This window comes from Sus scrofa, chromosome 6 (genome assembly GCF_054392235.1).
Source record: "Sus scrofa isolate SSC_HxYL_T2T_F1_AM1 chromosome 6, Sscrofa_HxYL_maternal_Yorkshire_Landrace_v2.0, whole genome shotgun sequence".
NCBI lineage: Eukaryota > Metazoa > Chordata > Mammalia > Artiodactyla > Suidae > Sus > Sus scrofa.
In genome coordinates this window covers 16,582,042-16,609,653 of record NC_139388.1, presented here as the reverse complement: position 1 = coordinate 16,609,653, position 27,612 = coordinate 16,582,042, and the positions used below count along the sequence as shown (strand labels likewise).

Below are 27,612 nucleotides of genomic sequence, written 5' to 3'. Positions count from 1 at the left end.
GGGGAGCTGTTGGCTCATCGTGGAGTGAGAATCAAGCAGTGAAGAAAGAATGGGAAGATGGGGGTTGCAGGGAAGAGGGAGACCAGGCCCAGCCAAACCTTCATCCTCCGTGTGTGAATGAGACAGTGGGTGGGGAGGCAGCCACGTGCTCTCCAGGAAGGCGGCACAGTGGAGCGGGTGGCCTGGGATTTGCAGGCGAACGATCCGGGCCGTGCAGGGCGCTGAGTTGCCTGGAGGAGCGGTGCTGGGACAGAAGAAATGATCCTGTGATGTTGCTGCCACAGAAGCAGAGCAGTGGCTGGTGTCTGATGCTTCCTCCCCAGGGACTTTTGAGGTCTCAGAGGGCACATTCAGCTCAGTGGCACTTTGGAGTCGGAAACGGAAAAGCCCCAGGGCTGAAGGACAGCTGCTTGGGTAGCGACTAATAACTAAGAGGCAGGTGTGGAAAGGGGGCTGGCTGAGCCCAGCTGCCATCTCAGCTGGCCGCGAAGATCCCTGACAGCCAAAAGCTCCCCCGCCCTGGTGGTGAGCAAGCTCCGTCCACACAGGGCGAGATCCTCTCCACCGGCGCGGGCACCCGCCCACTGGGAGTCTGGGCAGTTCTTCCTAGAAGCATCAGGCTTACTCTTTGTACCTACGTATTTTGGGTCTGAAGCCAGTTGGGTCACAGGCAAGGGTGTTCTGTGGCTTGTGGGGAGGGGATGGGAATTGGGAGACGCTCCTTTCTCAGTGTCGGGTGGGCATTGGGCTCATTTTTAGATTTAGGCCCTCAGTTTAACTGTTGGTTAATGGGATGACGTTTGCCAGGCCGGGAGAGGGTGAGGTTGCAGCTGTGGCCCCTTCTGGGGGCTTTGCAGAGCTTGTCCAGGCCTGCCCGCTTGTCCTTGAACCTTGCGACCCTCGAACTCTGTTCTGTGAACTTTTCAAACTAGAGATGTGGTCAGTAAGAGCAAGCGCACAATGCCGCCTCTGAATCAAATGGTGTGTTGCCGCCTAGGTTTCTCATCCTTTCGCTCAGGCTGCGAAGCCCTCCTGCTCCAGTCTTTCCATTTCCTGCGTTCCCCTGGCCCCCAGACAGCGCACGGGGCCGGGGTGGCTCTGTACTGCCATCCGTATGTGAAGGGGCCACTGTTGTGTGTCTGCCCTCCGAGGGGTCTGGTGCGTTGGTGCGGCCACCTCCCCTGGGGCTCGTCTCTAACACAGTGCTTGCAAAGAACGCAGATTCCAACCCGTCTCCAGGGGTAGAGCAGCGACAGTCTGAAGACAAAGAGGGACTCTCCTGATGCCCCCTTCCCGCGCCCCTGCTCCTGCCCTGCACCCCGGCCGTCACAGCCCGGGGTGCTCCCCGCTCTCCACACCTTGGACGGGGTGGGGCCATGGCTGGGGTCCCCGCTGCCCCGCGTCTCCGTTGTGGGTGTGGACAGAAGCCCGTTAGAGCGCCCCGTGCGGACCTGAGCCTCGGCCCTCCTAACCTCTTTCCTTTCTCTCTCTCTTCCCCCTCTCTCCCTCCTCTCCCCCTTGCCTCCGCCCTTCAGGTCCGATCCGTACTGGGTGCAATGAAAGCTCCACGCAGGCCTTACCATGGAAGGCTGTGACTCGCCCGTCGTCTCGGGGAAGGACAATGGGTGCGGTATCCCTCAGCACCAGCAATGGACTGAACTCAACAGCACCCACCTCCCCGACCAACCCAGTAGCATGGAGCAGCCCGCAAGCGAGACCCACGGGCCCCTGGACAGCCTGAGGGCCCCCTTCAATGAGCGCCTGGCGGAGAGCACCGCGCCGGCCGGCCCCACCGCCGCCGCCGCCGCCGCCGCCGCCACCGCCGAGCCCGCCGGCAAGGAGGTCAGCTGCAACGAGTGCGCGGCCTCCTTCGCCAGCCTCCAGACCTACATGGAGCACCACTGCCCCAGCGCGCGGCCGCCGCCGCCCCTGAGGGAGGAGAGCGGGAGCGACAGCAGCGAGGAGGGGGACGAGGAGAGTGACGTGGAGAACCTGGCTGGGGAGATCGTGTACCAGCCGGACGGCTCGGCGTACATCGTCGAGAGCCTGAGCCAGCTGACCCAGGGCGGGGGCGCCGGCGGCAGCGGGCCTCTCCCGTCGCTCTTTCTGAACTCTCTCCCCGGGGCCGGGGGCAAGCAAGGGGACCCTTCTTGTGCTGCACCCGTCTACCCGCAGATCATCAACACTTTCCACATAGCCTCATCCTTCGGGAAATGGTTTGAGGGCCCAGACCAGGCTTTCCCGAATACCTCAGCCCTGGCGGGGCTCAGCCCCGTCCTGCACAGCTTCCGCGTATTCGACGTGCGACACAAAAGCAACAAGGATTACCTGAACAGCGACGGCTCTGCCAAAAGCTCCTGCGTATCCAAAGATGTTCCCAACAATGTGGACCTGTCCAAATTCGATGGCTTCGTGCTCTACGGCAAGAGGAAGCCCATCCTGATGTGTTTCTTGTGCAAGCTCTCCTTCGGGTACGTCCGTTCGTTTGTGACCCACGCGGTGCACGACCATCGAATGACCCTGAGTGAAGACGAGCGGAAAATTCTTAGCAATAAGAACATCTCCGCTATCATCCAAGGGATTGGCAAAGACAAGGAACCCCTTGTCAGTTTTCTGGAACCAAAAAACAAAAACTTTCAACTCCCTTTAGTTTCCACCGCTAACCTCATAGGCCCCGGACACAGTTTTTACGGTAAATTTAGTGGCATTCGGATGGAAGGGGAGGAGGCTCTCCCAGGCGGCCCTGCCGCTGGCCCCGAGCAGCCCCAGGCTGGTATCTTGACCCCCAGCACCCTCTTGAACCTTGGCGGGCTCACCAGCTCGGTCCTGAAGACCCCCATTACCTCAGTTCCCCTGGGGCCCCTGGCCTCCAGTCCTACCAAATCCTCAGAGGGCAAGGACTCTGGGGCAGCAGAAGGAGAGAAGCAGGAAGTGGGCGATCCGGATTGCTTCTCCGAGAAAGCAGAGCCAGCCGAGGAGGAGGCGGAGGAGGAGGAAGAGGAAGAAGAGGCGGAGGAGGAGGAGGAGGAGGAAGAGGAGGAGGAGGAGGAGGAGGAGGACGAGGGCTGCAAAGGACTCTTTCCAAGCGAGTTGGACGACGAGCTGGAGGACAGGCCCCCCGAGGAGCCCGGGGCCGCGGCAGGTAGTAGCAGCAAAAAGGACCTTGCTCTCTCAAACCAAAGCGTTTCTAACTCCCCCTTAATGCCTAATGTGCTCCAGACCCTGTCGAGGGGCGCAGCTTCTACTAGTTCTAATTCCACTTCTTCCTTTGTTGTCTTTGATGGTGCGAACAGGAGGAATCGTTTAAGCTTTAACAGTGAGGGCGTCAGGGCCAACGTGGCAGAGGGCGGCAGGAGGCTGGACTTTGCTGATGAAAGTGCCAATAAAGACAATGCCACAGCACCAGAACCAAATGAAAGCATTGAGGGTGACGATGGGGGCTTCGTCCCCCATCACCAGCACGCTGGCTCCCTCTGCGAGCTTGGGGTGGGGGAGTGCCCGTCGGGGAGCGGCGTGGAGTGCCCCAAGTGCGACACGGTCCTGGGCTCCTCCCGCTCGCTGGGCGGCCACATGACCATGATGCATTCTCGTAACTCGTGCAAGACACTCAAGTGCCCCAAGTGCAACTGGCACTACAAGTACCAGCAGACGCTGGAGGCACACATGAAGGAGAAGCACCCGGAGCCGGGGGGCTCCTGTGTCTACTGCAAAAGCGGGCAGCCCCACCCTCGGCTGGCGCGAGGCGAGAGCTACACGTGTGGTTACAAGCCTTTCCGCTGTGAGGTGTGTAACTACTCCACAACTACCAAAGGCAACCTCAGTATTCATATGCAGTCCGACAAGCATCTCAACAACATGCAGAACCTGCAGAACGGAGGCGGGGAGCAGGTCTTCAGCCACACGGCCGGGGCAGCGGCGGCGGCGGCCGCGGCGGCGGCGGCTGCGGCCAATATCGGGAGCTCCTGCGGGGCCCCCTCGCCCACCAAACCAAAAACCAAACCCACCTGGCGGTGCGAGGTGTGCGATTACGAGACCAACGTGGCCAGGAACCTCCGCATCCACATGACCAGCGAGAAGCACATGCACAACATGGTGCTGCTGCAGCAGAACATGACGCAGATGCAGCACAGCCGCCACCTGGGCCTCGGCAGCCTGCCCTCGCCCGCCGAGGCCGAGCTCTACCAGTACTACCTGGCCCAGAACATGAACCTGCCCAACCTGAAGATGGACAGCCCGGCCTCGGACGCCCAGTTCATGATGAGCGGATTCCAGCTGGATCCCGCCGGGCCCATGGGCGCCGTGACTCCTGCTCTAGGTGAGGCTGACTCCGTGTGTGTTTGTTCTGATGATGGGCATGAACCCGGGGGCAGCCGAGAGTGGGCCGAGGTCCTCAACAGGCCGGGTTGATTCTCTCGAGCCCCGTGGCTGCGGTGGAGTCTTACTTTCTTGAGAGTTGCTTTGAGCATCCAGCCATCACATCTTTTTCTCAAGAATCCCTGAACTCTGGGTGAGCCTGTGGAAGATGGTATGCGTTCAACAGAGACACAGTTACACGCCAGCTCCACGGGCCGGGATTAAAATTTAAGGGTTTCCTCTTGGTTTTTGGCCTCTGGTCACCTCTCCTTTCTGTTCCCCATTCCCTGTTTCTCTGTCCCTTCCTTGATTTGAAAAATCACGACAATTCCCCGAAACGTGTGGGTTCCATTAAACGTTTGTTGAAATGTACAAGAAACTCTAGCTGGCGCTTTAAATAGGGACAGTCATCTGTAGAAGAGGAACTGGAAATTGTAGCGTACCTTAGGAAGCAGGCCGAGGCTGGTTGTGAGCTGAGCGGGAGTCACCCAGACACCTCTCTCAAAGCTCTCCACTGTTGTCACCAGGATCTCGATGAAAGAAAGAGACCCGTTCTTTCTCTCTCTTACTTCCCATGAGCTGCTGGTGAGGAGCCTATCTGGGAATTAAACGGCCCTAGAGCACCATGAGGAGTGGTGTGACAGATGAGAAATGAGTAAATGCTCAAAGCGTACCTTAAAGAAGGCTAAGGTTTTCCGTCAGATCCTGGTTAGCGGAGTCTTGGTTGCCATGGAGAACATGGATCCATGTTGAGTGAGTTGGCGCTCTTAGCAGTTGGCTCAGTAGAGCTAGGAGGGGACCAAGAGGATAGGGTCAGCATGCTAAAAGCCGAGAGTCTGTGTTCCAAGCATCATGAGCACTTCTGGCGGAGAGCTTCTGCAGCAAGAATATGTACAAAACGGTTTGGTGAGGAGCAGTGTGATGCCTGGGTCCCTCCTGCCCCCCACTGCCAGTGCCTCAGACGGGCACTGCCTCGTCTCCATTCTTGGACTCCACCAACCTCCTGGGACCGGCAGGGATGTCCTGAACGAAACGGGATCCCCTCACTGACATGGGAGTAAGTTGTTCTCGGCAGTGAAGTGTGTGCAAGTACCTTTATCCCGGAATGGCTTAGGTTAATGCCAGAGGGCTAAACCTCACCCGTTGGCACATCTCTGCGTGGTGTTTTAGTGCTAATTGCTGCTGATGAGTTCTATTTCATAGCACTTAATTTGTTTTTCTTGCCCTGCATTTAAATTTGAATCCTTGCTACTTTAATCTTGTTTTCTGTTGTGGAACATTGACCTGTTGATCCTTTCTTACCAACCAGTTTGAGGATGTTTTACGCGCTGGTTAATCGTCTTATTTGTCCCCAGAGTGAACCACAGTGGTTGTACACTTAGGCATGGTGTCAGTGCTCTGAGTTTTCTTTTTGCAAAGCCAGTGGGAATTGGGGTTTTCTTGTCTGGAGATTTAAAATCTTGGGGGAGGCAGATTTTGGAGTAAATCAAGTATAATGTAGGTGGAATGAAGACACAGAAAATGGATGGGTTCATACTGGGTCAAAGTGAGGACTTCTTAATTACCTTGAAAACCAGTAATTCTGACGAAGGCTTGAATTGAGAAGGAGAGAAATATTTTGCTTTTAACACCCACTGTCTGTGAGTCTGCGGGACGCCGTGCCTTACTGGCACATGGCAGGTGCCAAAGGCCTAGAAGAATGAATGCTTGTCTTCTGCGATACATAGAAGATCTGGATTTTTTTTTTTCAATCCCCTAGAAATTTTTAATCAGTTCTTTTTTTTTATTATTCACATATATAATTGTTTTATGATGTGTCAATTTCTGCTGTACAGCAAAGTGACCCAGTCATATATATATATATATATATATGTATATATATATATATCTACATTCTTTTTCTCATATTATCTTCCATCATGTTCTATCACAAAACATTGGATATAGTTCCCTGTGCTATACAGAAGGACCTCATTGCTTATCCATTTGAAATGTAATAGTTTGCATTTACCCAACCCCAAACTCCCACTCCCCCTCCCTCCTTCCTCCCTCCCCTTTGGCAACCACAAGTCTATTCTCCATGTCTGTGAGTTTCTTTTCTGTAGATAGGTTCATTGGTGCTACATTGTAGATTCCACATATGTGTGATTTCATATGGTATTTGTCTTTGTCTTTCTGGCTTACTTTACTCAGAATGATAATCTCTGATTGCATCCATGTTGCTGCAACTGACATTATTTTGTCCTTTTTTATGGCTGAGTGGTATTCCATTGCGTATGTGTACCATTTCTTCTTCTTCTTCTTTTTTTTTTTTTGCTTTTTAGGGCCAAACCTGCAGCCTGTGGAAGTTCCCAGGCCAGGGGTTGAAGTGGAGCTACAGCTGCTGGCCTCCAACACAACTACAGCAATGCAGGATCTGAGCCACCTCTGCAGCCTACACCACAGCTCACGGCAACGCCAGATCCTTAACCCCCTGAGCGAGGCCAGGGATCCAGCCAGCATCCTCATGCATCCTAGTTGGCTTTGTTGACCGCTGAGCAAAGAAGGGAACTCCCTGTACCACATCTTCTTAATCCATTCATTTTGTTGATGGACATTTAGGCTATTTCCATGTCTTGGCTATTGTGAATAGTGCTTCAATGAACGCAGGGGCGCATGTGTCTTTTTTAATTGTGGTCTTGTCCAGATATACACCCAGGAGTGGGATTGCCAGATCGCGTGTTCGTTCTTTATGTCGTTTTCCCAGGAACCTCCATGCTGTTTTCCACAGTGGCTGTACCAGTTTACATTCCTGCCAGCAGTGCAGGAGGGTAATCTTTTTCTCCATGCCCTCTCCAGCCATTCTGACCCATGTGAGGTGGTGCCTCATTGTAGTTTTGATTGGGAAGATTTGGATTTTCTTTCTTTCTTTTTTTTTTTTTTTTTTGTCTTTTTGCTATTTCTTGGGCTGCTCCTGCGGCATATGGAGGTTCCCAGGCTAGGGGTCTAATCGGAGCTGTAGCCACCGGGCTACGCCAGAGCCACAGCAACGTGGGATCCGAGCCGCGTCTGCAACCTACACCACAGCTCACGGCAACGCCAGATCGTTAATCCACTGAGCAAGGCCAGGGACCGAACCCGCAACCTCATGGTTCCTAGTAGGATTTGTTAACCACTGTGCCACGACGGGAACTCCTGGATTTTATTTCTTAAAGACAATAGAGTTCTTCCTTCCAAAGACCTTGTCTAGGTAGCCAAGGAGGACCTTTGAATTTCCAGTGTCACTGCTTATCCGCCGAGGTGAGTCTCTGGACACCTCCTGTGCCTGCCTGAAGCCCCGAGAGCCACCTAGATGGAGTGTGAGCAGCAGATAGGTTATTTATTCTGGAAAGTGGCGTGGGTGTGGGTAAGATAGGATGTGATCTCTAGGGTTCATCATTTGAGTTGTGGGACCTCAGCAGAAGCCAGCACATGCAAATGGAAGGAGCCGTCCCTTCCGGTTCTGGCTGCAGTTCTGTGGACCTTTCTTGAGGCCTCTGTGAGGGGGCCGTGGGCATTACTGGCCTGTGGGCTCTACAGGGGGACGTGGTTTTTTGTGGACTTCACACCTGTTTGCCAAGTTAAGTTCTCCTTCGCCCTTTGACAGGCCCTTCTCCTTTGTCTTGGCAAACAGATGTTGATGCTGGGGATGCTTTCTTTCTCGAGGCCCTTAGGGGAAAGGTTGCCCTCCTTGGTTTGGTCTGGTTGGATCTGCCCTCCGTTTGCAGAGAAGATGTTAGACTTGAGGTCGGATGAACGCCCTTCCAGACATCCCTTTGGACTAAAGTTTAGTACAGCACCGAGGCACAGGTAGCTTGCTGAGGTGTCCACATGTTCCCTGGGCATCCAGCTGGCCACCGGACACCTGCACCAGCTGAAAAGCTCGTCTGAGCCTGCTTTTGCTGGTAGACAGTGTCTTAAGCCCTGGGCCTCTCTGAGGAGGTGCTCATGGGCGGACTCACGTGTCAGGTGTCAGGTGTGTATGGGGGCGGGGCCACTCCTCTCCAACAGCACCTGTGCACCCTGCCTGCGGAATAAGCCCCCACACGGCTCCAAATGTGGCTTGGGTGAGGTTCCTCTACTTCTTGGGGGCTGAATTAGTCCCTTTCCTCCGTGGATCTGTAGGATTGCAAGCCCTGGGTGTGTTTCTCCAGGGTATAGTTTTCGAAGGGAGCTGTGGCTTGCCGGTCACCCTCATTTCCCTGCTTCTCTGCTTCTCTCTTTGATTTGCATTTCATTTTAAGAGCTTGGGATGGGAAGAGGGACTTATTTCCTCTGCATGTTCCGAGGACTTCTCATTTTCACTCAGGCATCTGGCAAGTGACAGCTGAATTTCTCTTCAGAGCGATATTGATGTGCTGAGGTTAAATTTAAAAAGTGAAGACGATTTGATGCTTCAGGTGGTAGGCATCAGAAACAAATATATGTTTGCTCCTTGTCTTACCCTCCGGGCAGTTTTTGCGTTCACTGAACAGTGTGGATGTTTCCTGGATGCTGCCTGGCCTTCGTCCCCATTAAGGGATAGAGCTTTTAGGCTTCCCCCTCCCCCACCCCCGCCCTGCTTGTTTTCTCTCTTGTCCTATAAAGAGTGTCATAGTTATGGCTCCTCTCACCAGGGGAGATGGCAAGAGAGAAGACAAGCAGAAAGCTTCCCGAGTCTTCTGGAATGTGTGCGCAAAAGATTTCTGTGGCTTTGCTAGACTGTGCGCAGGCTTCAAATGCAGCCACTCTGCCTAGTCAAGCCGGCACTGAGTTCATCACTCTTAGTGCCTCATGCAGCATAAATAAGAAAATCTTTTTCTTTGCTTTTTAATAATAACATCTTTTTTTTTTATTAGCCGCTAACTTGGATTCTAATCAGTCATTAAGAAAATAATAATAACCTCAGCCCAACCACAGGTAAAAGGGCAAGTTTAAATATCAGCTGGGGAGTGGCAGGGCAGGCACAATAGCTCGAGTGTGCGTTTGTTTAGGGGAGAGGCGAAAAATAGAAGCTGGTGCTCAGCATTCTGCCTGACTGTAGGCTTCTAGGTAATGGAGGGAAGGCTGCTCTTTCCAAGCCTTTCTTGTGTTATAAGTAAGAGCTCAACGTATTAATTTACCGCTGGTAAATGGGAGCCGGTCCCTGGTTTATGCAGGGTGGTGACGGACTGAAAGAGAGCAGGGGCAGAGAGGGAGGAGCCGAGCTTTCTTGGACCCTTTTTTCTGGGGGCAGGGGGTCGGGGGGGACCACCGTCTGACTTCTTCATTTCACTGTCCATCTCTGTCCAGCTTCCCAAAGCTTTAACATTTTGGCTCCTTTTTACCCTTGTCTGGCACAGATGTTTGGGCCTCTGTGCAGCGGGCTGGGTACTCTCTGGAGGTTCAGCAAGGAGAAGATGACACCATTATCCTAAAGGGGCTGCATCCTGTTGGGGACACTGGCCAGCATGTGGCTCTGTCTGTGGCTGGCTTATGGCAAAGTGGACTGTGACATGACCCACAGGAGACCTACATTTCACGCGCTGTGGGGGCTCAGGAAAAGGAAAAGATGCTTCTCTTGGGGAGATGGGGGAGGAGCCAGCACCACTGACAGGCAGGTAGGATATTGATGAGGAATAGGGAGGTGGTTTCCAGAGTCTCTGATTTAGAGCTGTGCTGTCTGGTACAGTAGCCACTAGCCACATGTGACTAGGGACGTTAAATGTAAACAGATTAAAAATAAAACGAAAAATGTGTTGTACATTAGCCATATTCTAATTGCTCAGTGGCCCCGTGTGACTAGTGACACACAATCAGTGCTGATCCAGAACAGTTCCATCTTCGCAGAAAGTTCCGTAGGGCATCACTGCTTTTGGTAAATTCTGGGCCCAATTCTGATCTGTCATGAAAACTTGGCATCTTAGATTATAGCTGTAAGTCATTCCCAACATGTCAAGGACCAGAGTTCTACTTTTTTTTTTTTTTTTTTTGCCTTTTCTTGAGCTGCTCCTGTGGCATATAGAGGTTCCCAGGCCAAGGATCCAATTGGAGCTGTAGCTGCCGGCCCCACGCCACAGCCACAGCAACGCAGGATCTGAGCCCCATCTGCAACCTACACCACAGCTCACGGCAACAGTGGATCCTTAACCCATTGAGCAAGGCCAGGGATGGAACCTGCAACCTCATGGTTCCTAGTGGGATTCGTTAACCATGAGCCACGACGGGAACTCCCAGAGTTCTGCATTCTATGATGCTTATTTCTGTCTTTGCTTGGATCTGATCGAGGAGGCGAATTAAAATAGTTGAGAAATTTTGGTTCCTACTTTTTTCCTAGGTATTCTTTTCCATAAGAAAAAAAACAAAAAACAAAAAACAAAAACAGTTTTCCACTGATTTCACCGTGTCCGTAGGAAAGATGAAACACACCAATTGTGTGTGTGTGTTTCCTGGTTGGTACCTGTGGCTCTTGAAGTCATTTTTTTCTCCTGGGACCTGGGCGAGGGCCTGGTGGCGTGGGAGTCAGGGCTGCTGTGAGCCTGGCCTGATGCTCTCTCCTCTCCTTCCCTGCAGTGGGCGGTGAGATCCCTCTAGACATGCGGCTCGGGGGCGGACAGCTGGTGTCGGAGGAGCTGATGAACCTGGGCGAGAGCTTCATCCAGACCAATGACCCGTCGCTGAAGCTCTTCCAGTGCGCCGTCTGCAACAAGTTCACCACGGACAACCTGGACCTGCTGGGGCTGCACATGAACGTGGAGCGCAGCCTCCCGGAGGATGAGTGGAAGGCGGTGATGGGGGACTCCTACCAGTGCAAGCTCTGCCGCTACAACACCCAGCTCAAGGCCAACTTCCAGCTGCACTGCAAGACGGACAAGCACGTGCAGAAGTACCAGCTGGTGGCCCACATCAAGGAGGGCGGCAAAGCCAACGAGTGGCGGCTCAAGTGTGTGGCCATCGGCAACCCCGTCCACCTCAAGTGCAACGCCTGCGACTATTACACCAACAGCTTGGAGAAGCTGCGGCTGCACACGGTCAACTCCAGGCACGAGGCCAGCCTGAAGTTGTACAAGGTAAGTCCTGGCTGTCTCTGGAAGGAGTGGGTTGGATCCTTGGGTGACCGGGAGGGCTGGGGGTGGGTGACAGTTCATGCCGTCGGCCGGCCAGGTGGTGGCTGGCAGGTGACCTGGCGTTGGAAGGCGAGCCACCATCCCCTTCTTCAGGAGGCTGCACCACGGCGGCAGGGTTCAGCTGGGACCTGAAGGTTCTCTTTGCGGGGACCCTCATGTTTTGGGGGGGCGGGGAGCTCGTTTGCAGCAGCAAGGTACTTACCTTGTTCCGCTGTCTTTAGAACTGACTTTTTTCCTAACTCACAATTGCTGTTTCCTGGCTCTGGCTTTGATGTTGTGCTCCAGTGTTTCCTCTCTTTCCTGCAGGCTCTCTGGTCTCCTTTTCCATCTGGTCATTCCCCCTTTTTTAGTCCCCTGGATGCCCCCTGGGGTCCTTTGTTGATTTGTTCATTCATTCATTCACTCATTCAGCAGATATACTCTGAGCCCCTCCTATATACCAGGCACTGTTCTGGGCACATGCCTAGTCCGTGCCTTCAGCAGACAAAGGTCCTTGCCCTCCTAGAGCGTCCCTTCCTTTTGGGGAGGATGGCCGATCAACACAATGGATGAATTATATGGGAGACACTGTGGGGGCGAATAGGTCAGGTGAGGGCGCCTTTGTTCTTTCCCCTCTGCTTCCTGTGTTCTGTGCCTCCTTTCTCTTCCCAGAACTTAAAAGTCCTCCCCTTTTCCAGGCTTAGTCCACTCACCTCCTCTTCCTCTCTGCCCTGCCTGCCTTCCCCTCCCCCTCTCTAACCCCTCCCCCTCTCTAACCCCTCCCCCTCTCTAACCCCTCCCCCTCTCTAACCCCTCCCCCTCTCTAACCCCTCCCCTCCCCCTCTCTAACCCCTCCCCTCCCCCTCTCTAACCCCGCCCCTCCCCATCTAACCCCTCCCCCTATCTTGCCCTTCCCCTCTCTAGCCCCACCCCTATAACCCCTCCCCTTCTCTAACTCCTCCCCTCTAACCCCCTCCTCTCTATAACCCCCTTTCTAACCCCGCCCCCTTTCTGACCCCTCCCCTTCTCTAACCCCTGCCCAACCCCTCCCCCTCTCTAACCCCTCCCCCCATTCTTCCTCTCAGTCCGTAGAAGGTAATGAAGGTACCGGTAACGAGGAGGAGGTGCTCAGATACTGTAAATAGTCCTTTCACTTGCACTGCAGAATCGCTCCAGACGTTTCTATTGATTTTCACTGGACTTAAAGCCTCACCTTTTTCTCTAATCATCCCATAATGGCTTTAGTATGAACAATCAGGTACAAATCGCCATAAATCTGCCCGGCCTCCTCCCACGTCCCTTCCACGCCCTCTCCCTCTCTTCCCATTTCCCTCCCTTAATTGCTGTCCGTCTCTCCTCTCCCCTTTCACACCGTTTCCCACATCTTTGGGCCACCGAGGGCTGGGTTTCTGCTGACCCTGAGCTGCGCGAATCCCCTTCGAATCTCCTTTCTGCTGACGGTGATCTTAAATGGCGGCTCCAAATAAAAGGAGGCTCTGATCCTTTACCCATATGGGCCTCCGCGGAGACGGATACACGTGATTCCTTTTACAGTTGCGCTTTCTCAGCTTGTGGAGAGGCCTGTGTGACCTGGATGAGAAACCATTTTGGGCAAAGGAGGAGAAAGCAGGCATGAAGCAGTGGGAATAGAATGTTCTGGAATTGCTGGCTGACTGGCAGGGATGGGCTGGAGTGGGGGGGAGGGGATGCCAAGCGGCCAGCCCGCCCCCTTGTCCTGAGCAGCAGGACCCTCCCTGGGTGCCGAGCCACCCCTGGAAGGAAAGGCTGCTTGCCATCCGTTTAAATCAGAGGTTTTCACTGGCCACAGGGTGGTGCCAGTGTGGTCACGAAAACCTGTCGGAGAAACTGGTGGGAAAAACAGTTTCCAAAGGACTCAACTGTGCAAAATAGAGTATGAAGGGCTTGCTGTGGCCCTGGAAGGTGTCAGGCAGCCTTGATGGAGGTCATTTAGAGGTGGTGCGAAGGGCAAAGGCAAAAAAATGCCCTTTAAATTATAAAGTGCATGGGGTGGTGATTAACTCTTCACGCCCTGGAGATGACTAGCCCTTGGCTTTGCTTCCCAAATCCTGGAACCTAGAGGATTTGCCAAGTCTGGCCCTCTTTGGTGTCCAGACCTTGGCCACTGGTCCCACCGGGAGAGTAGGACTGAGCTGGTTTCCAGGGTGGCCGTGAGGGCAGCAGTTGGAGTGTTTCCATTTGTGTTTTGCTGAACTAGCTCTGCACACTCATCCTTCTCTGCCTGGGTTTTTTCTCTCCCTCTTCTCTCTCTCTCTCTCTTTTGTGTAAAAGATGGAAGAAATGCCTGCTCAAAACGGGCACTTTAGTCAAAGGGCCCCGAGTATTGGGCTGCGGGTGGAGCATGGGACTCCACGCTTGAAGCAGAGGCGTCCAGGCAGTGCATTTGGCTGGCACATCCCAGGGGTGAATTCCCCGTGTCAGGCGCCCAAGGCTGTTCGTCTCTCTCATTAGTCCTTGGGTAACGACTGTCCCCGTGGCTGTGCTGGGGGGGCAGCCCCCCCCCCGATGTGACCCAGAAATGTATCATTTCAGTGCCTGCCCCGAGCATTCCTGTCCCCACAGTGTGACCAAGATAAGCTTCGTCACCACTGGGGGCGGGGACGTGGTGGGGGGTGTCCCTCTCCCAGGGTCTATAAGTCTGAGGATTTGAGGTGGGGGTTGGAGGTGGTTTGAGAGGCAGTTTTTCTCTAGGCCCTGGTGTGGCCTATGGTAAATGGAGATTGATTGCATGTTATTTTTCCTCTTGCTAATGTAATCCATTAGCCCAGCACATGCATAATCAGTTTAGAGCACAGTTAACTGGATATAATCGAGTTCTTTACTGTCTGCTAGAGAAACAGCTCCAGATGCTGCTGGCCCGGGGAGGGCACCGGTGGGTTTCTCACACGAGGCCCTCCTCGCTCACTCCTGATGGGTCTTGGTTCTCTGGCCCGTCGCTCCTGATGGGTCAGGGAGACGCCCACCGCTGCTTGCTGCGGCACCCACTCCACTGGCCCTGAGGTCGTTGACTTCCTCGTGGGCCCCCCCACCCTCTCCTTCCCCTCCTCTTCCTTTTCCACGTCAGGGGAGGCAGAGCAGCAGTCCCAGGAGATGCAGGCACAAGTGTAGCTTTCCGGTCTGTCATTTGACCTCATACCGATCCAGAGTCACTTCTCTCAGTGTCATAAATCCTGGGACGTACGTTGCTGGATTAAGGACTGAGCTGTCTGAAAGCGTGCGATAGTTTCTAATCCAGACACCAGAGAGGGTCGGGCTCATTTGCAAAAAGGAAGACCTGCCGATACTGTCTCCCTCACCTGCAAGTGTCTAGTTGGGGTTATTGTGTGAGAGCAGTTTTTAAATCGAGATTCATGTTCCTTGCAGTCTCCCTGCCTCCCAGAAGTGATGGAGAGTAGGGGGTAGGCTGGGGAGCCCTCGGTGTCCAAGGAAAGCTAGTTCCTTTTTTCTTGCCTCAAAGGTGACTTTTGTGACGCGCTCATGGTTGAATTCCTGGAGTCTTTTGTGTGTGCATCTTAAATAGCGGTGGCTCTGGCCCGCCCCTAGCGATCACGTGCCCACACCTCACAGCTGCCATCATGAGGCTGGGACTGACCCCTCGGGAAGGCCAGGGGCCCTGGTCAAGCTCCTGGGTTTTTCTCTGCAGTGATTCTTATTCTTTCGGAGCCAAATGGAAGCGTGCCGTGGGAAAGGTACTTGGCTCTCCTTAGGCTGAAGCTCCAGACAGTGAATTCTGCACCGAATCGCTTTCCCACATAAACGGATCAGCCTTCGAGGACCTGCTCCCCGGCCCCCACGTCCCTCTCCTATGCGGGGTGCTCATGCTTGTCCTAAATAGGGGGCAGCGGATACTGATACACACCTGTCCTCTGTGCTTCTCCACCGGAGCAGATCCTGCGTCCCCAGTGTGAGGGTTCAGAGCAAGTGCGAGCTCTTCTGTGTTTCACCTGCCTCTCCTGCTGTGTGCCTTCCTGGCGCTCTCTGAAATTCGGACTTGTTTTCTGCCTGGAGGAGAAGGGGCAGAAAGGACAGTTGGAGATCAGTGCACACCTGCCAGCTATTAGAATCTGGTTTTCACTTTGATGTTTTTCTTCACCTGCGAGCCGTTGGCATGGAAATCCATCAACTCTAGCAGATAGATTAAGCCCCACCAGAATCTATTACTCAAACAGTTCCCAGCTGAGTTTTCTTTGATAGGGCCCAGCCCGAAGGTTTCGTATTAATCTTAAGTGCTACACAGAGAAGGTTGTCTACCACGGAGTGGGGTCTGGGCCCCATGTGAGCTGCAAATCGGGGGTGAGAAGCCCAGTCTGCTTGGCTTAAAGCAGGAGGTAGAGTCTGGCGCCCACGGACTGAAAAATATTCCCCCAGAGTCTCCACACAGTGGACTTTTTTACTTGCCATCGTTGGGATAATTCGAGGGGAAGGAGGTAAGAAACCGTGCATCAGACTCTCCCGTTACTTTAGACTCCAGCTTCTCAGGTCTTTCCCTGATGTGTGAGAACCTCAGGCTCCCTCTCCCATCAGGGCAGTCACTTCACCATAGGATGGATGGACGCGTCAGAAGACGTTGTACAGCAGGAAGTTCCCGTTGTGGTGCAGTAGAAACAAATCCGACTAGGATCCATGAGGATTCGGGTTCAATCCCTGGCCTCACTCAGCAGGTTAAGGAACCAGCCTTGCCTTGAGCTGTGGTGTAGGTCACAGACCCGGCTCGGATCTGGCGCGGCTGTGGCTGTGGCTGTGGCTGTGGCGTAGGCCGGCAGCTGCAGCTCCCATTCGACTCCTAGCCTGGGAGTTTCCATATGCCGTGGGTGTGGCCAAGAAAAAAAAACAACCGTTGAAAGATGGGGTTTGCAGTTTGTTTTCTTCATGCTCCTTTATGGGTACACAGGGCGGCAGAGTCTTGGGGAGACGACTGTATGCTTCCTGCCCGGAGATGGAGACTGGCAGCCTTGGTCTTGCTTTGGAAAACAAAAAGCCTAAATCCTCTGCTGAGTCTCCCCCTTCCTTTTGGCCCTGGTGTGATGGTGTTTGAAGCCCTGGGACAGGTGTCATCTGGTTTACATTGTCACTCTGGAACCAGTTTCCTCAAACCTTGTTTTCTCATTAGGTCAATTTTTTTTTTTTTTAAGTGCATAGTTTTTCTCTCCATACCTTGGTGCCTTCAACCAAAAATGAAAGGCAGGGAATGTTTTCCTGTGGTTGATTTAGAAGGTGTGAAAAGCCAGATGTTTGGGTAAATTTTAACACATTTTGCCTTCATGCCCTCCATCTCCTGGAGCAGCTGGGGGTCTGAAGGTCATTTCCCTTACTCAATGGCTGGGCTCACAGGATGGGGGGTGGGGGGTGCTCCTGGGACTGGGCAGGGAGACTGGGTGGGGGTGCTCCTGGGACACATGGCCATCGCTGGAGAGCCTAGGTGGGCTCTGGCAGGATTTTTGGCCAACTGTGAACTTCGGGGGGACTCTAGGAAGGTTGCAACATCTAAATCTTTTCTGGAGGCAGGGCTTGTGTTGGGTAGATTTAATCCTTCGCTGCTGTAGGAACCCCCGCATGTGCTGTAGGAACCCCCACATACGCTGTAGGAATGTATGGCCAGCAGATGGCCAGTGGGTGCGGTGTGGAAGGGTGGCACCTCACTGCAGTCTCGCGCTTCCGGCAAAACTTTCCCACCTTCTTCACCTGAATCCCTCCAGGGGGTATTACTCCATTCACCACATTGATTCCCCTGCTTACCTTTAAGCACAAGCTTTGTCTTGAACCCTCTGGTTACTGGGTTGTACACACAGCCTCAAGTCAAGGAGGCTGAGTCATTGTTCCCCTTTTGGCTCTACACTTTAATACCATATAACGGATTTGAAATCTTACTAGATGTGGGTTTTTGTTTGTTTGTTTCTGTACTAGATATACTACCTATTGAAAAACCATCTTCATAACCATTAGCCGTAACACTTCCCCCCTTTTTTCCAAATGCAAAAGCATTTTTATTTTCTCTCTTTTTGTCCCTGCGTCCTTTTCGTGGATGGCAAGGAACGGATCAGACCCCTTAAGAATATTATTGTCATCTTAATTATTTCTTACAAGACTAACTTTCCATGTTTCTCCCAAGTGTAATCTCGTAATAAAATGTGGATTCTTTATTTTTTATGGTAAAAATTATTAATATGTTTAATGTAAGTTCACTGTAGAAAAATTCAGGGAAGTATAGGAGAAATAATTATCAGCCTAATCCTGTCATTGGACAACATACTTTTCTTTTTTTTCTTATAACCTAGGCATCTTACAAAATTGGAATTACGTTGCAACATTGTACCATAGTCCTTCCTCGAACCTTTAAGTATTTTTCAATAATTTGTATTATTTATTTATTTTTCTTTTTAGGGCTGCCCCCGCAGCATAGAAGTTCCCAGGCTAAGGGTTGAATCCGAGCTGCAGCTCCCAGCCTGCGCCACAGCCACAGCCACGCCAGATCCAAGCAATGTCAGCAACCTACACCCCTGCAATGTTCAGGGCAACGCTGGATTCTTAACCCCCTGAGCGAGCGAGGCCAGAGATTGAACCTGCATCCTCATGGATACTAGTCGGCTTCTTAACCTGCTGAGCCGCAACGGCAACCCCTCAATAATTTTTTTAAATGGAAGTCCTTTTTCTGCTTTCCAACTCTGTTCTCCAGAATCGAATCACTGTTGTATTTAGATGAGCTTCTTTTTGTTTTTTTCTCTGCTCACACCGATCAATGTGTGTGTACACACATACCTACCACTCTCTGAAGCAATCTTTGCTCACACACGTTCTGCTTTTGGCTTGCTTTTCTCATGCAACTTATAATCCTGAAAATGATTTCAGGTTGTTATGTATTGATCTGGTTCACTCTGTTTTAGTGGCTACATAGTTTTCCGTTTATTGCCCGGGCCCTCACTGAATGTATATTTGAGTTGTCTGCAGTTTTGGTCTTAGAGTGAAGGAGTTCGGGAACAGATGTGTCCATCCCTCTCTCTACACTTGTGCTCTTCCAAGACGTGGAACTGCAGCCTCCAGGGCGTCATATGCCCACAGAAGCTACTTTCTGATGGCCCTTCAGAAGGTAGACCCTTTCAGAACATTATGAACGTCATTAAGGACATTTGAAATACTATGAAAATTTAAATATTTTAAACATTCCAGGTATTTTTAAGAATGCTGATGTCCTCCCAGGACTGGGCGAAGTTCAGACCCCTTGTGGTGACCAGCGCCGTATTTTTCTGTTTTCATCAGCTTGGCACCTTTGTTTCGATGTCGGTCTCTTTTATTGTGAAAGAGGTGGAATACTTTTTCACGCGTTTATTGGCTGTTGGAATTTCCTGAGTGGCTTTCCTGTTCATAGCCTTTGCCCTGCATTCATTCATTCACTCACTCATTCCTTCGTTCATTTGGGGGCTTGTTCTCTTTCTTAATGGATTTCCAAGAGCTCTTGGTTTATCAGGACCTGCAGTCCCTACTGTGCTTCTCCGGTAGTTTCTCCGGGTCTTTCATTCGCCTTTAACTTGGCTTATGCTGTGCGTCAGGCTACAGAAGCTTTTCACGTGTATGTCGTGCAATCTTCACATCTGTTTCTTTACACTTCTCACTCTTCCCTTTCTCCAGGGAGGCTCTCGCGTGCGCCCTGCTAATATTGTACAATAATAAAACTAATAGCACCTCGAGGACACTTATCACAAACCAGGTTCTGCCCTTCCTGCTGTACATGTAGTAATTGATTGAATCTTCTCTTAATCTACCTGTTTTCAAACGGGGGAAACTGAGGCAGAGAGCGTGACCAGTCACAGCTGGGGAGTGTTGTTGCAGTGGGTCTTCAAACCCAGGCAAACTGGCACGGCTTGATTGATAGTTTCTTCGATACTTTCTCCCCCCCACCGAAGACTTTGATCCGTGAGGCATGTATTTTGTGTATGGTACACTAATAGGGCCCTGTTTTTGCGTATTGTGTGATGTAGGGCTGTATTTTCCTTTGAATTGGATGGTTGGTCCCCCAGCAGTTTCTTAAATAGCCATCCTTCCCTTGCTGAGGTGAGAAGCCCTGCTCATCATCCCCTGTTCTCCAGATCTCAGGGCGCCTCTCGAATATTGGGCAGATGTGGGTCAGTCCGAGCACATTGATGGAGCAGTGCTTCTTGAAAGCCCTGAGGAGTAGGAGGAGGGAACAGGGGCAGACAGTTCCCTTTTGTAGGCATGTAAAGCTCTGGATGAGATTTCTTCCTCCTCCTCGCAAGCATATTCCCCAGGGTGAAATTTCTTGTATTAATTGCCTTCATCAAATTCACCAGGATGAAGGAATCTCCAGGAGAGATGGGGTCTTAATGGGGCGGGGTGGGGGGGAGGTTGGAATTTTTTATTGTTTCTTAATGGAGACTGTGGATCTCACTATTTAAAAAAAAAAAAAATAGAGGACAAATACTGAAAGTCCAAGGAGTTCCCTTTTCTGAAGTTCTTATTTGGAGATGGCGAGTCTGTGTCTGCTTATTTCCAGGAAGAACCATTTTCAGCTACTGGTGATAAGTCTTTTGGACTCTAGAGAAGGTGTGCTATGGCCCCTGACTCAGGCTGAGAAGCACAGAGGTCTCATTCCAGGAAAAAAAATCCCCCCCCCCCCCCCCCCCCGCCGCCCCAATCCCACAAATCCTTAAGCTAAAAGCCCTAGACCTTCTTGGGAGAGAAAAAAAAAAACCTCAAATTCTCCATCCTTCCAGCCCACCCCCGGTGTCAAGGAATAAGCCACAGTACTTGTGGAATTCTTCGCACGGATGCCATCTGCCGTCTTAGGGGTGGTCTGTAACCCTTAGGAGAATTTTGCTATGACTATTCCATTGCCTCCGCATTCCAGAATGATTCCATGTGTTACAGTTGCTTGAGGTAAACCCGGTCCGGAGGAAAGCGGTGCCAGCGAGCAGGGGGCAAAGGCGTAAACCCAATTTTGAGTCCTTTCAACTTGCTCAGGACTTGGGCTTAAAAGGGCAAATTTGAATACATTTAATTCCAACAGGTGTTTCTGGTTTTTTGTTTTGAAAGGGAAATTGTAAGGGAACAATTAAGCATTGTCAGGAGGCAAGAGTCTTTAAATAATTACATAACACACCTGAACCATAGTCTTTATGCCTTTTTCAGCATAACTTGAAACTATAAATACTATTTTAAGTGTAGGGTGGGAAAGGCTGTTGCTACGAAAACCATTTTGGTAGCACTAACTGAGTCATTTTATACTTCAATATTTCATAAAATTAGGTTTCCAACACTTTTTTTTTTTTTAAAGCAACCAAGACGTAGGGTGAAAGTCAAAAACGTTGGCATTCCTGCTGTGATGCAGTGGGTTAAGCATCCAAATTCAGCAGCTCAGGTCGCTGCAGAGGTGTGGGTTTGATCCTTGGCTGGGTGCAGTGGGTTAAAGGATCTGGCATTGCTGCAGCTGTGGCATAGGTCGCAGCTGTGGCTCAAATTCAATCCCTGGCCCCGGGAACTTTGCTACATCCTTGGTGCAGCCATAAAAAAAATGTCAATGACAAGGAAATCTGTTGCTTACAGAGATCTTGGAGGTGATTGGAACGAGCAGTCTCAGGCTGGTGCCCCTCAGAATCATTGCAGATACCATGGCAGGGGTCTCAGGGCCAAGTTGCCAAATTTGGCAAATAAAAATACAAAAAAGTCAGTTAAATGTAAATTTCAGACAAATTTTTTATTTTAAGTATGTGCTATAAAATATAATTATATGTATGTATCTGAAAATCGTATTTACCTGGGCATCCTATATTTTACCTGGCAACCCTTCCTCTGGATGATGAAGTTCTTTCATAGTGTCCTACCCAGTGGCCCAACGGGAGCATAAAGCAAGATGAGTGGCTTCCTTGTTGGTAAAGCCTCTTTTTAAAAAATGGGTCCCAACAAAGAGGAAAATTACAAATGCCTCTAATGACAATTTCCAATTTTTTGTTAGAGAAAGCTGTCCTATCAGATTTTCACATTTTCTACATTAAGTGCTTTTCCTATACTGAAATCTGAAATTTTCTCCAGCGCTATTTGTTAAAATTTGCTATTCAATAATTTTTTCATTACACTCTTTTATTGAAGTGCTTTCATGTCACACATCACACAGAGAGATGGACGGCAGGATGCCCAGTTCAGTCTGTGGCAGGCAGCTTTGCCAGGTGCATCTGCCATCCTTGCTCACGGTCGGGCCCCTCCGGCCGCCTTCTGCACTTGTTACTTGTCTGTGGGTGATAGAAAGTCGAAGCCCATGAGCATTGGCTCTTGTGCAGGATGAGAGTAGGAGATGCTGAAAGTGAGTCTGGGAAAAAAAAAAAAAAAAAAAAAAAGAGTTCCTGTTGTGGCTCAGAGGTAGCAAACCCAATGAGTATCCATGAGGATGCAGGTTCAATTCCTGGCCTTGCTCAGTAGGTTAAGGATCTGGCGTGGCTGTGGCTGTGGTGTAGGCCGGCAGCTACAGCTCTGAAGAGACCCCTAGCCTGGGAACTTCCATATGCCACGGGTGCAGCCCTAAAAAAAAGAAAGAAAGAGAGAAAAAGTGGGTCCGAAGTGGGACTAATCAAGAATGATTAGGGAACCTTCTCTGGGGTCTATACCCTCCTGTAAAAGGCAAACCGGGCAGAAGGTTAGAAATGTTTATCTACTGATCTATTTGATTTGTAACCTGTTAATTAGCAGGGCAGGTTCCCAGACCCAGGACGGAGGCCTCCAAAGCATATCTGGTCTCTTAGGTCAACAGTTTGAACCAACATTCCGTTTGCGGGAATGGCTCTGCTGTGCCGGGGAGTCGGGAAGGAATTGCCTTCTACCTGCTGTGCCCGCTGAGCCTTTCTCTCGCTCCTTCTCCCACTCCTTTTCCCTCCCCCAAGGCCGCAGGCTCCCTTCTTAAGGATCGCTGGGCCCTTGTAACCACCTCGGATCCACCTGGTTCTCTGAGGGGGGCGTCCCTGCCACTGTCTCCCTGAGGTGCTTTTCTACTGCTGCCATGCACCCCGTGCCCTGGTTTGGTCTCCAGGGCACATGTAGTGGGGAAGGGGCTTTCTCCCTCAGGTCAGTGGCATTTATGAAGTGTCGATTTTGTGCCCAGCCCTGAAGTGAAGCTTGTCACATGTTAATTTAAAAACCTCTTGTGTGGATAGTACTTCGTGGTTGTGTTTGTATCCCGTGCCCCTGAATCTGTTTGCTTTTCCTGGTGCTCTTTCTTCCAAGCCTTCGTCCTGTTGGAAGGGAGCCCAGGGGACATGAGCAGGTACCAGGTGTAGTTCTGACTTAGGAGATTATTTTTGCAAAAACTTGGGGCACAGAAGTTATCCTGTGTGGGGCTGGAACTTATTTCTAATACACCCTTTAATCTCCTTTTCCAGCCAAAGAGCTGGAAAGATCCTGCAGCCAGCCATGGCCTTGCTGCTACCTGAGCTCCCCTGACATGGGAGGAGGTGGGGGGAGAGACTCCTGAGTGACCTCAAGGCTTTTCCAAGAGGGTTCCGTCCTCCTTAACTGTCAGTGCCGCATGGATACCCCCTGGGCTGCTGGTTGGTCACCTGCGCTTGTGCACACGTATGGAGTGAACCCAGGTCCTTTTTTGGCTTTTATGCTCACGTATCGCAGGGCCTTTGGGACAGTGGGGACAACAGTATCAGGGTTTTCTGTTTGCTCCTGGTTCCACCTGGTCCTCGTGGGGGAGACGCCGTTACTGTGGAGGTCCTGCCCATGAGCTGTCAGCGCTCCCAGAGCCTGGAGTGACCCTGTCTGTCTTTAGAACATGTTTTGCCAATTTAAAACACACTCCTTGGAGTTCCCATCTTGGCTCAGTGGTTAACGAACTCGATTAGTATCCATGAGTACGTGGGTTCGATCCCTGGCCTCGTTCAGTGGGTTGAGGATCCAGCATTGCTGTGAGCTGTGGTCTAGGCCGCAGACGTGGCTCAGATCCTGCATGGCTGTGGCTGTGGTGTAGGCTGGCAGCTGTAGCTCTGATTTGACCCCTAACCTGGGAACCTCCATATGCCATGGATGTGGCCCTAAAAAGACAAAAAAATAAAAAATAATAAAATATGCTCCTTTGTGTTCCCGAGTCTTTACTAACCTCTGACTTTCAAGGGGGCTGCGAAAGTTGTCCGAGCAGCATGGTATGAGTCCTCTGCAGGTGCGGCATGCCGTCGGGGGGGATAGGGGCCACCCAGTGCTCACCCCGCACCGAGCTGGTTCTCAGGGTGATCTTCCCACCCCTGCCAGGCCTTCGGGCTTCTCTGTTTCCCTTCTCCTACCAGCTCCCTCATTTTCTACAGTCATTCAGGATACAGGGAGCCCAGAGCCCTCCTAGGTTCTTCCCGTCGGCTGGGCCAAGGGGCGTGGGTCCTGGAAACCGCGATGTCCTCCGTGTCCTAGACATTAGTCAGCGAGTGTGACTTTGCGGCCAGCTGTGATTTAGGAAGCACCGTGGGGAGCCATTTGGCCGGAGGCATCTGCTTGTGCGTGTTTGTTCCACTTCTGGTTCTCAGATTAGGATCCAACCATTTTTATTTTGTATTTATCTTTGCCCAGACGGGGTTCCTATTAACGATGGCCGCCGTGTGGGAAGATCGCACTGTTTCTCCAGGGACAGGAGTTCTGTGATTTGATCCAGGCTCGTCGTGTCCGACTTTGAATCCATGCCCCGCTCTCCCCCCACCACACCCCCTTTCTGCCTTTCCATCGTCTTGCTGCCACAATTTGCATGTCTGGCCCTTTGGTGCTTTGAGTTTCTCCGAAGTTCAGGCTCCTCGGGGCATCTGCAGGTTAATTATGAGGTAGCGAGTCCTTGAGCCTTTCTTCTGGGAATGACTTTTTTTTCCTGATGTTCTAGTTCCCAGAGGACCCCCAGAGCCCCCAGGCCGCTCTGTCTGCATTCTCACTGCCTCCCACAAACACTGTCGCCTGCTTTCCTCCTTTGCCTGGCCCGCTCTTTCGTCCTCTTGGAGGAACGGGCCACTTAGAATAAAATCTCACCTGGGGAAGCCTGACAGCAGCTACAAAGCCTAGCTCCACTGAGGGCAGACTAATTACACAGCTAATTAATCCAACAGATGTCACTGTAAATGCTCGTTTCTTCGTAATTTGGACCCACGGTGCCAAGATAGGCTTTGGGCCCCACTGGAAAGGCCTCCCTTTTTCAATGTTTTTTTTTTTTTTTTTTTTTTTTAATCAAAGTTTGTAAGGGATAGCTTACTTCCTGCCCCGCCTCGATGCTCCAGTGACACATCCCTCTTTTTCCAGAAAGCTCTTTCCTGCTACTGCAGCCCCAGATGGTATCTCTGCCCTGAGTGTATGTTACCCCATTTGGCACTGAGGGCTCTGTGTCATGCGTCAGATTGTTTCTCCAACTGGTTAGTTAGTACACCTCTTCCGAAGATGATCTGCCTTAACCAGTGTCTCGCTCTCTTGAATGCAACATGAGACAGACAGGCAGACACCCTTAGATGGCCACCAGTTTCTTTCCCTTTGCTTCCTTGTCTCTCCTGAAAGCAAGTTGGTTGGCAGGGAATGTAGCTAAAGAGTGTCTGAAAGGTGCCATTCTGATATCAGATGGTCAAAAATTATAGAACACTCGTGATTTGGTTAGCGAAATTGAAAACCTCGCAGGCGAAACAAAAAAGGATTCTTGGAGGTGGGGGGAGGGGTGTCCAGGGGAAGCAGGAAGGAGCGGTGCTTGCGTTCCCTCCCCCTCACTGATAGGAGAAGAACGGACAGGATGCAGGGCTCCGTTTTCTGCAGGGGGCCTGTGGTCATAGCTGTGGTCCCAGACCTCAGGCTGACAGCCTCTGCCTGCAGAAGCTGACTAGTTCCTGGAGGGTGGTGGCCCCGGCCCACGGCCACAAGGACTGGGTCTCCTTGCTAACATCGTCTTGCCCTCCCTCAGCCATGCCCACCTGTGAGCAAAATCACAATGTCCCCTCCTGGCTTCTGTGACACCCGTCTTGTGGTTTGTTGGGTCCCTCTCTGGCCCTTCTCTTTGGCCTCCTTGCTGGCTCCTCTTCTGTTATTTATAGTAAATGCTAAAGTCCCCAGGGTTTGGCTCTGGCCTCCTCCTCCTTCTTCTTTGTGTTTTCATTAAAGTATAGTTGGTTTATAATGTGCCGATTCCTGCTTTATAGCAGAGTGACACAGTCATACATATATGTACATTCCCTTTCTTACTGTGTCTTCCATCGTGATCTATCCCGAGCGACCATATGTAGATCTCAGGCCCCCTTCTCCTTCCTGAGTGTAATTCTCCCCAGCTGTCTTTTCTTTTTCTTTTTGTCTTTTGTCCTTTTAGGGCCGCATCCGTGGCCTATGGAGGTTCCCAGGCTAGGGGTCGAATGGGAGCTGCAGCTGCCGGCCTACACCACAGCTCACAGCAATGCCAGATCTAAGCCGCATCCGCGACCTACACCACAGCTCACAGCAATGCCGAATCCTTAACCCACTGAGCGAGACCGGGGATTGAACCTGTGTCTTCATGGTTCCTAGTCAGATTCGTTTCCGCTGTGCCGTGACGGGAACTCCTTCAGTCAATGCTTTTAAGCAGCATCTCCCTTCTGATGACATTGGAAGCTGTCTCAAGCCCTGAGCTTTCCCTTTGCTCACCTCCCTGCTGGACATTCCCCTTTGAATGTCTGTCTGGCAGCTTCTCAGCCTTAGCGTGGTCTGGAGAGATGTCTTGATGACCACGTAGCTCCCCAACCCCCTCCTCCCCTGGGCTCGCCACTGTGGTCAGGGGCACCGTGGTTAGGGCCACTGTGGTCAGGGCCACCGCCAGCCCAGCACTGCCGGAGCCAGAGCACGGGATTGTTCTGGGCCACCTCTTCCTCTTAGGCCCCCAGAGCCAAACCATCACTAAGTCCCGTCGCCTCCACCTTCGAAGTGTGTTCCCTGCTCTCTCCCTGCATCAGCTCTCTCCCTGCTGCTCCCCTTGCCCCTAGAGTCCGCTCTCTACACAGTGGTTTCGTGAAGAGGGAAGTCAGGTCATTTCACTCCGCTGCAGCGACCCAGCAGTGGCTTTCCATCCCGCTTCAAATAAAACCCAGCCTTTCTACTCCGGCTTCCAAACCTCCTTGTAACCTGGACGCCACCCACCACGCAGCCTCACCTTGTAACACCTCTCCTCTTCCCACTACGCTTCACCTGCACCGGCCTTCTTACTGTTCATTAAGCAAGCTGAGCGTGCTCCTTCTGCCGGCTTTTGCACTTGGGGCTCCACTGCCTCGAATGTGCTTCCTTGACCTTGACATCCAGCCCTGGTCCTCTGAAGGGCTTTCCCTGACCACCCACCCTCAAGTCGCCACTGAGAATACCTTCACCTGAGTTTCCTTCTACGCATGGACAGTTATCCTCTCTTCTTTGCGTTCATTTATTTATTTGTCTACCAAAAGATCAATGACCATGGTTGTCTTATTCGTGGTTGTATTCCTGGCATTAGAACAGTGTCTGACACCAGCTCAGTAAATAGCTTTTTTTTTTTTTTTTTTTTTTTTTGGTCTTTTTCTCCTTTTAGGGCCGCACCATGGCATATGGAGGTTCCCAGGCTAGGGGTCTAATCAGAGCTGTAGCCGCCGGCCTATACCAGAGCCACAGCAACGCGGAATCCGAGCCACGTCTGCAACCTACACCACAGCTCACGACAATGCCAGATCCTTAACCCACTGAGCGAGGCCAGGGATCGAACCCCCAACCTCATGGTTCCTGGTCGGATTTGTTTCCGTTGTGCCAAGAGGGGAACTCCTAAATAGCTATAGAATGGCCGCGGGATGTGCCCACAGTTTCTCCACTGCCCTAGGAGCAGCCTGGTTTGAATACTTGCCTTGACCTAACTGAGAGTCCAGAAGCATATGTTGGAGTAAACTGGCTGCCCTGCACAGCCCAGAGCATCCAGCACTGTTCACAACAATGTTGTTTATAGTCACTTTTGTGTGGCCTTTTTCCTCTCTTGACCCACTGAGAAACAGTCCTGGGGCTGTTGTGCAGCTTGTGTGCAAGTAATTTGAAAAACTCCCAAATGCAGCCATCCTCGGCTCTGTGTCCCCAAATTCTCCCAGCCAGAAATCCAGGCTCTCAGCAATCACCGAATGTGATGCAGAGGTAGAAAGAGTGATGACACATTCCT

General features: G+C 51.6%; 1 protein-coding gene and 1 long non-coding RNA gene across 8 annotated transcripts in view; one reads left to right on the top strand and one right to left on the bottom strand.

Moving 5' to 3' along the window:
* The window catches only part of ZFHX3 (zinc finger homeobox 3), a 996,345-nt gene that overhangs the window by 825,159 nt on the left and 143,574 nt on the right, over window positions 1–27,612 (top strand). For 4 of the 6 annotated variants that reach the window (XM_084959702.1, XM_084959703.1, XM_084959701.1 and 1 more), the window contains 2 exons: window positions 1,536–4,315; window positions 10,903–11,399. In XM_084959702.1, coding sequence (XP_084815828.1) covers window positions 1,582–4,315; window positions 10,903–11,399 — 3,231 coding nt within the window. In that variant the 5' untranslated portion in view covers window positions 1,536–1,581. The remainder of the gene's footprint in view (window positions 1–1,535; window positions 4,316–10,902; window positions 11,400–27,612) is intronic. The other 2 variants (XM_084959704.1, XM_084959705.1) reach the window with 1 other exon arrangement.
* On the bottom strand, window positions 13,471–19,894 carry LOC146402225 (uncharacterized). Of its 2 annotated transcripts, none has more exons than XR_014805575.1 (2): window positions 17,933–19,894; window positions 13,471–16,200 (listed from the first exon to the last, which is right to left on the bottom strand). It is a non-coding gene; the product is annotated as an uncharacterized LOC146402225 (long non-coding RNA). The 2 variants fall into 2 exon arrangements; XR_014805576.1 differs by having other exon boundaries at window positions 17,927–19,880.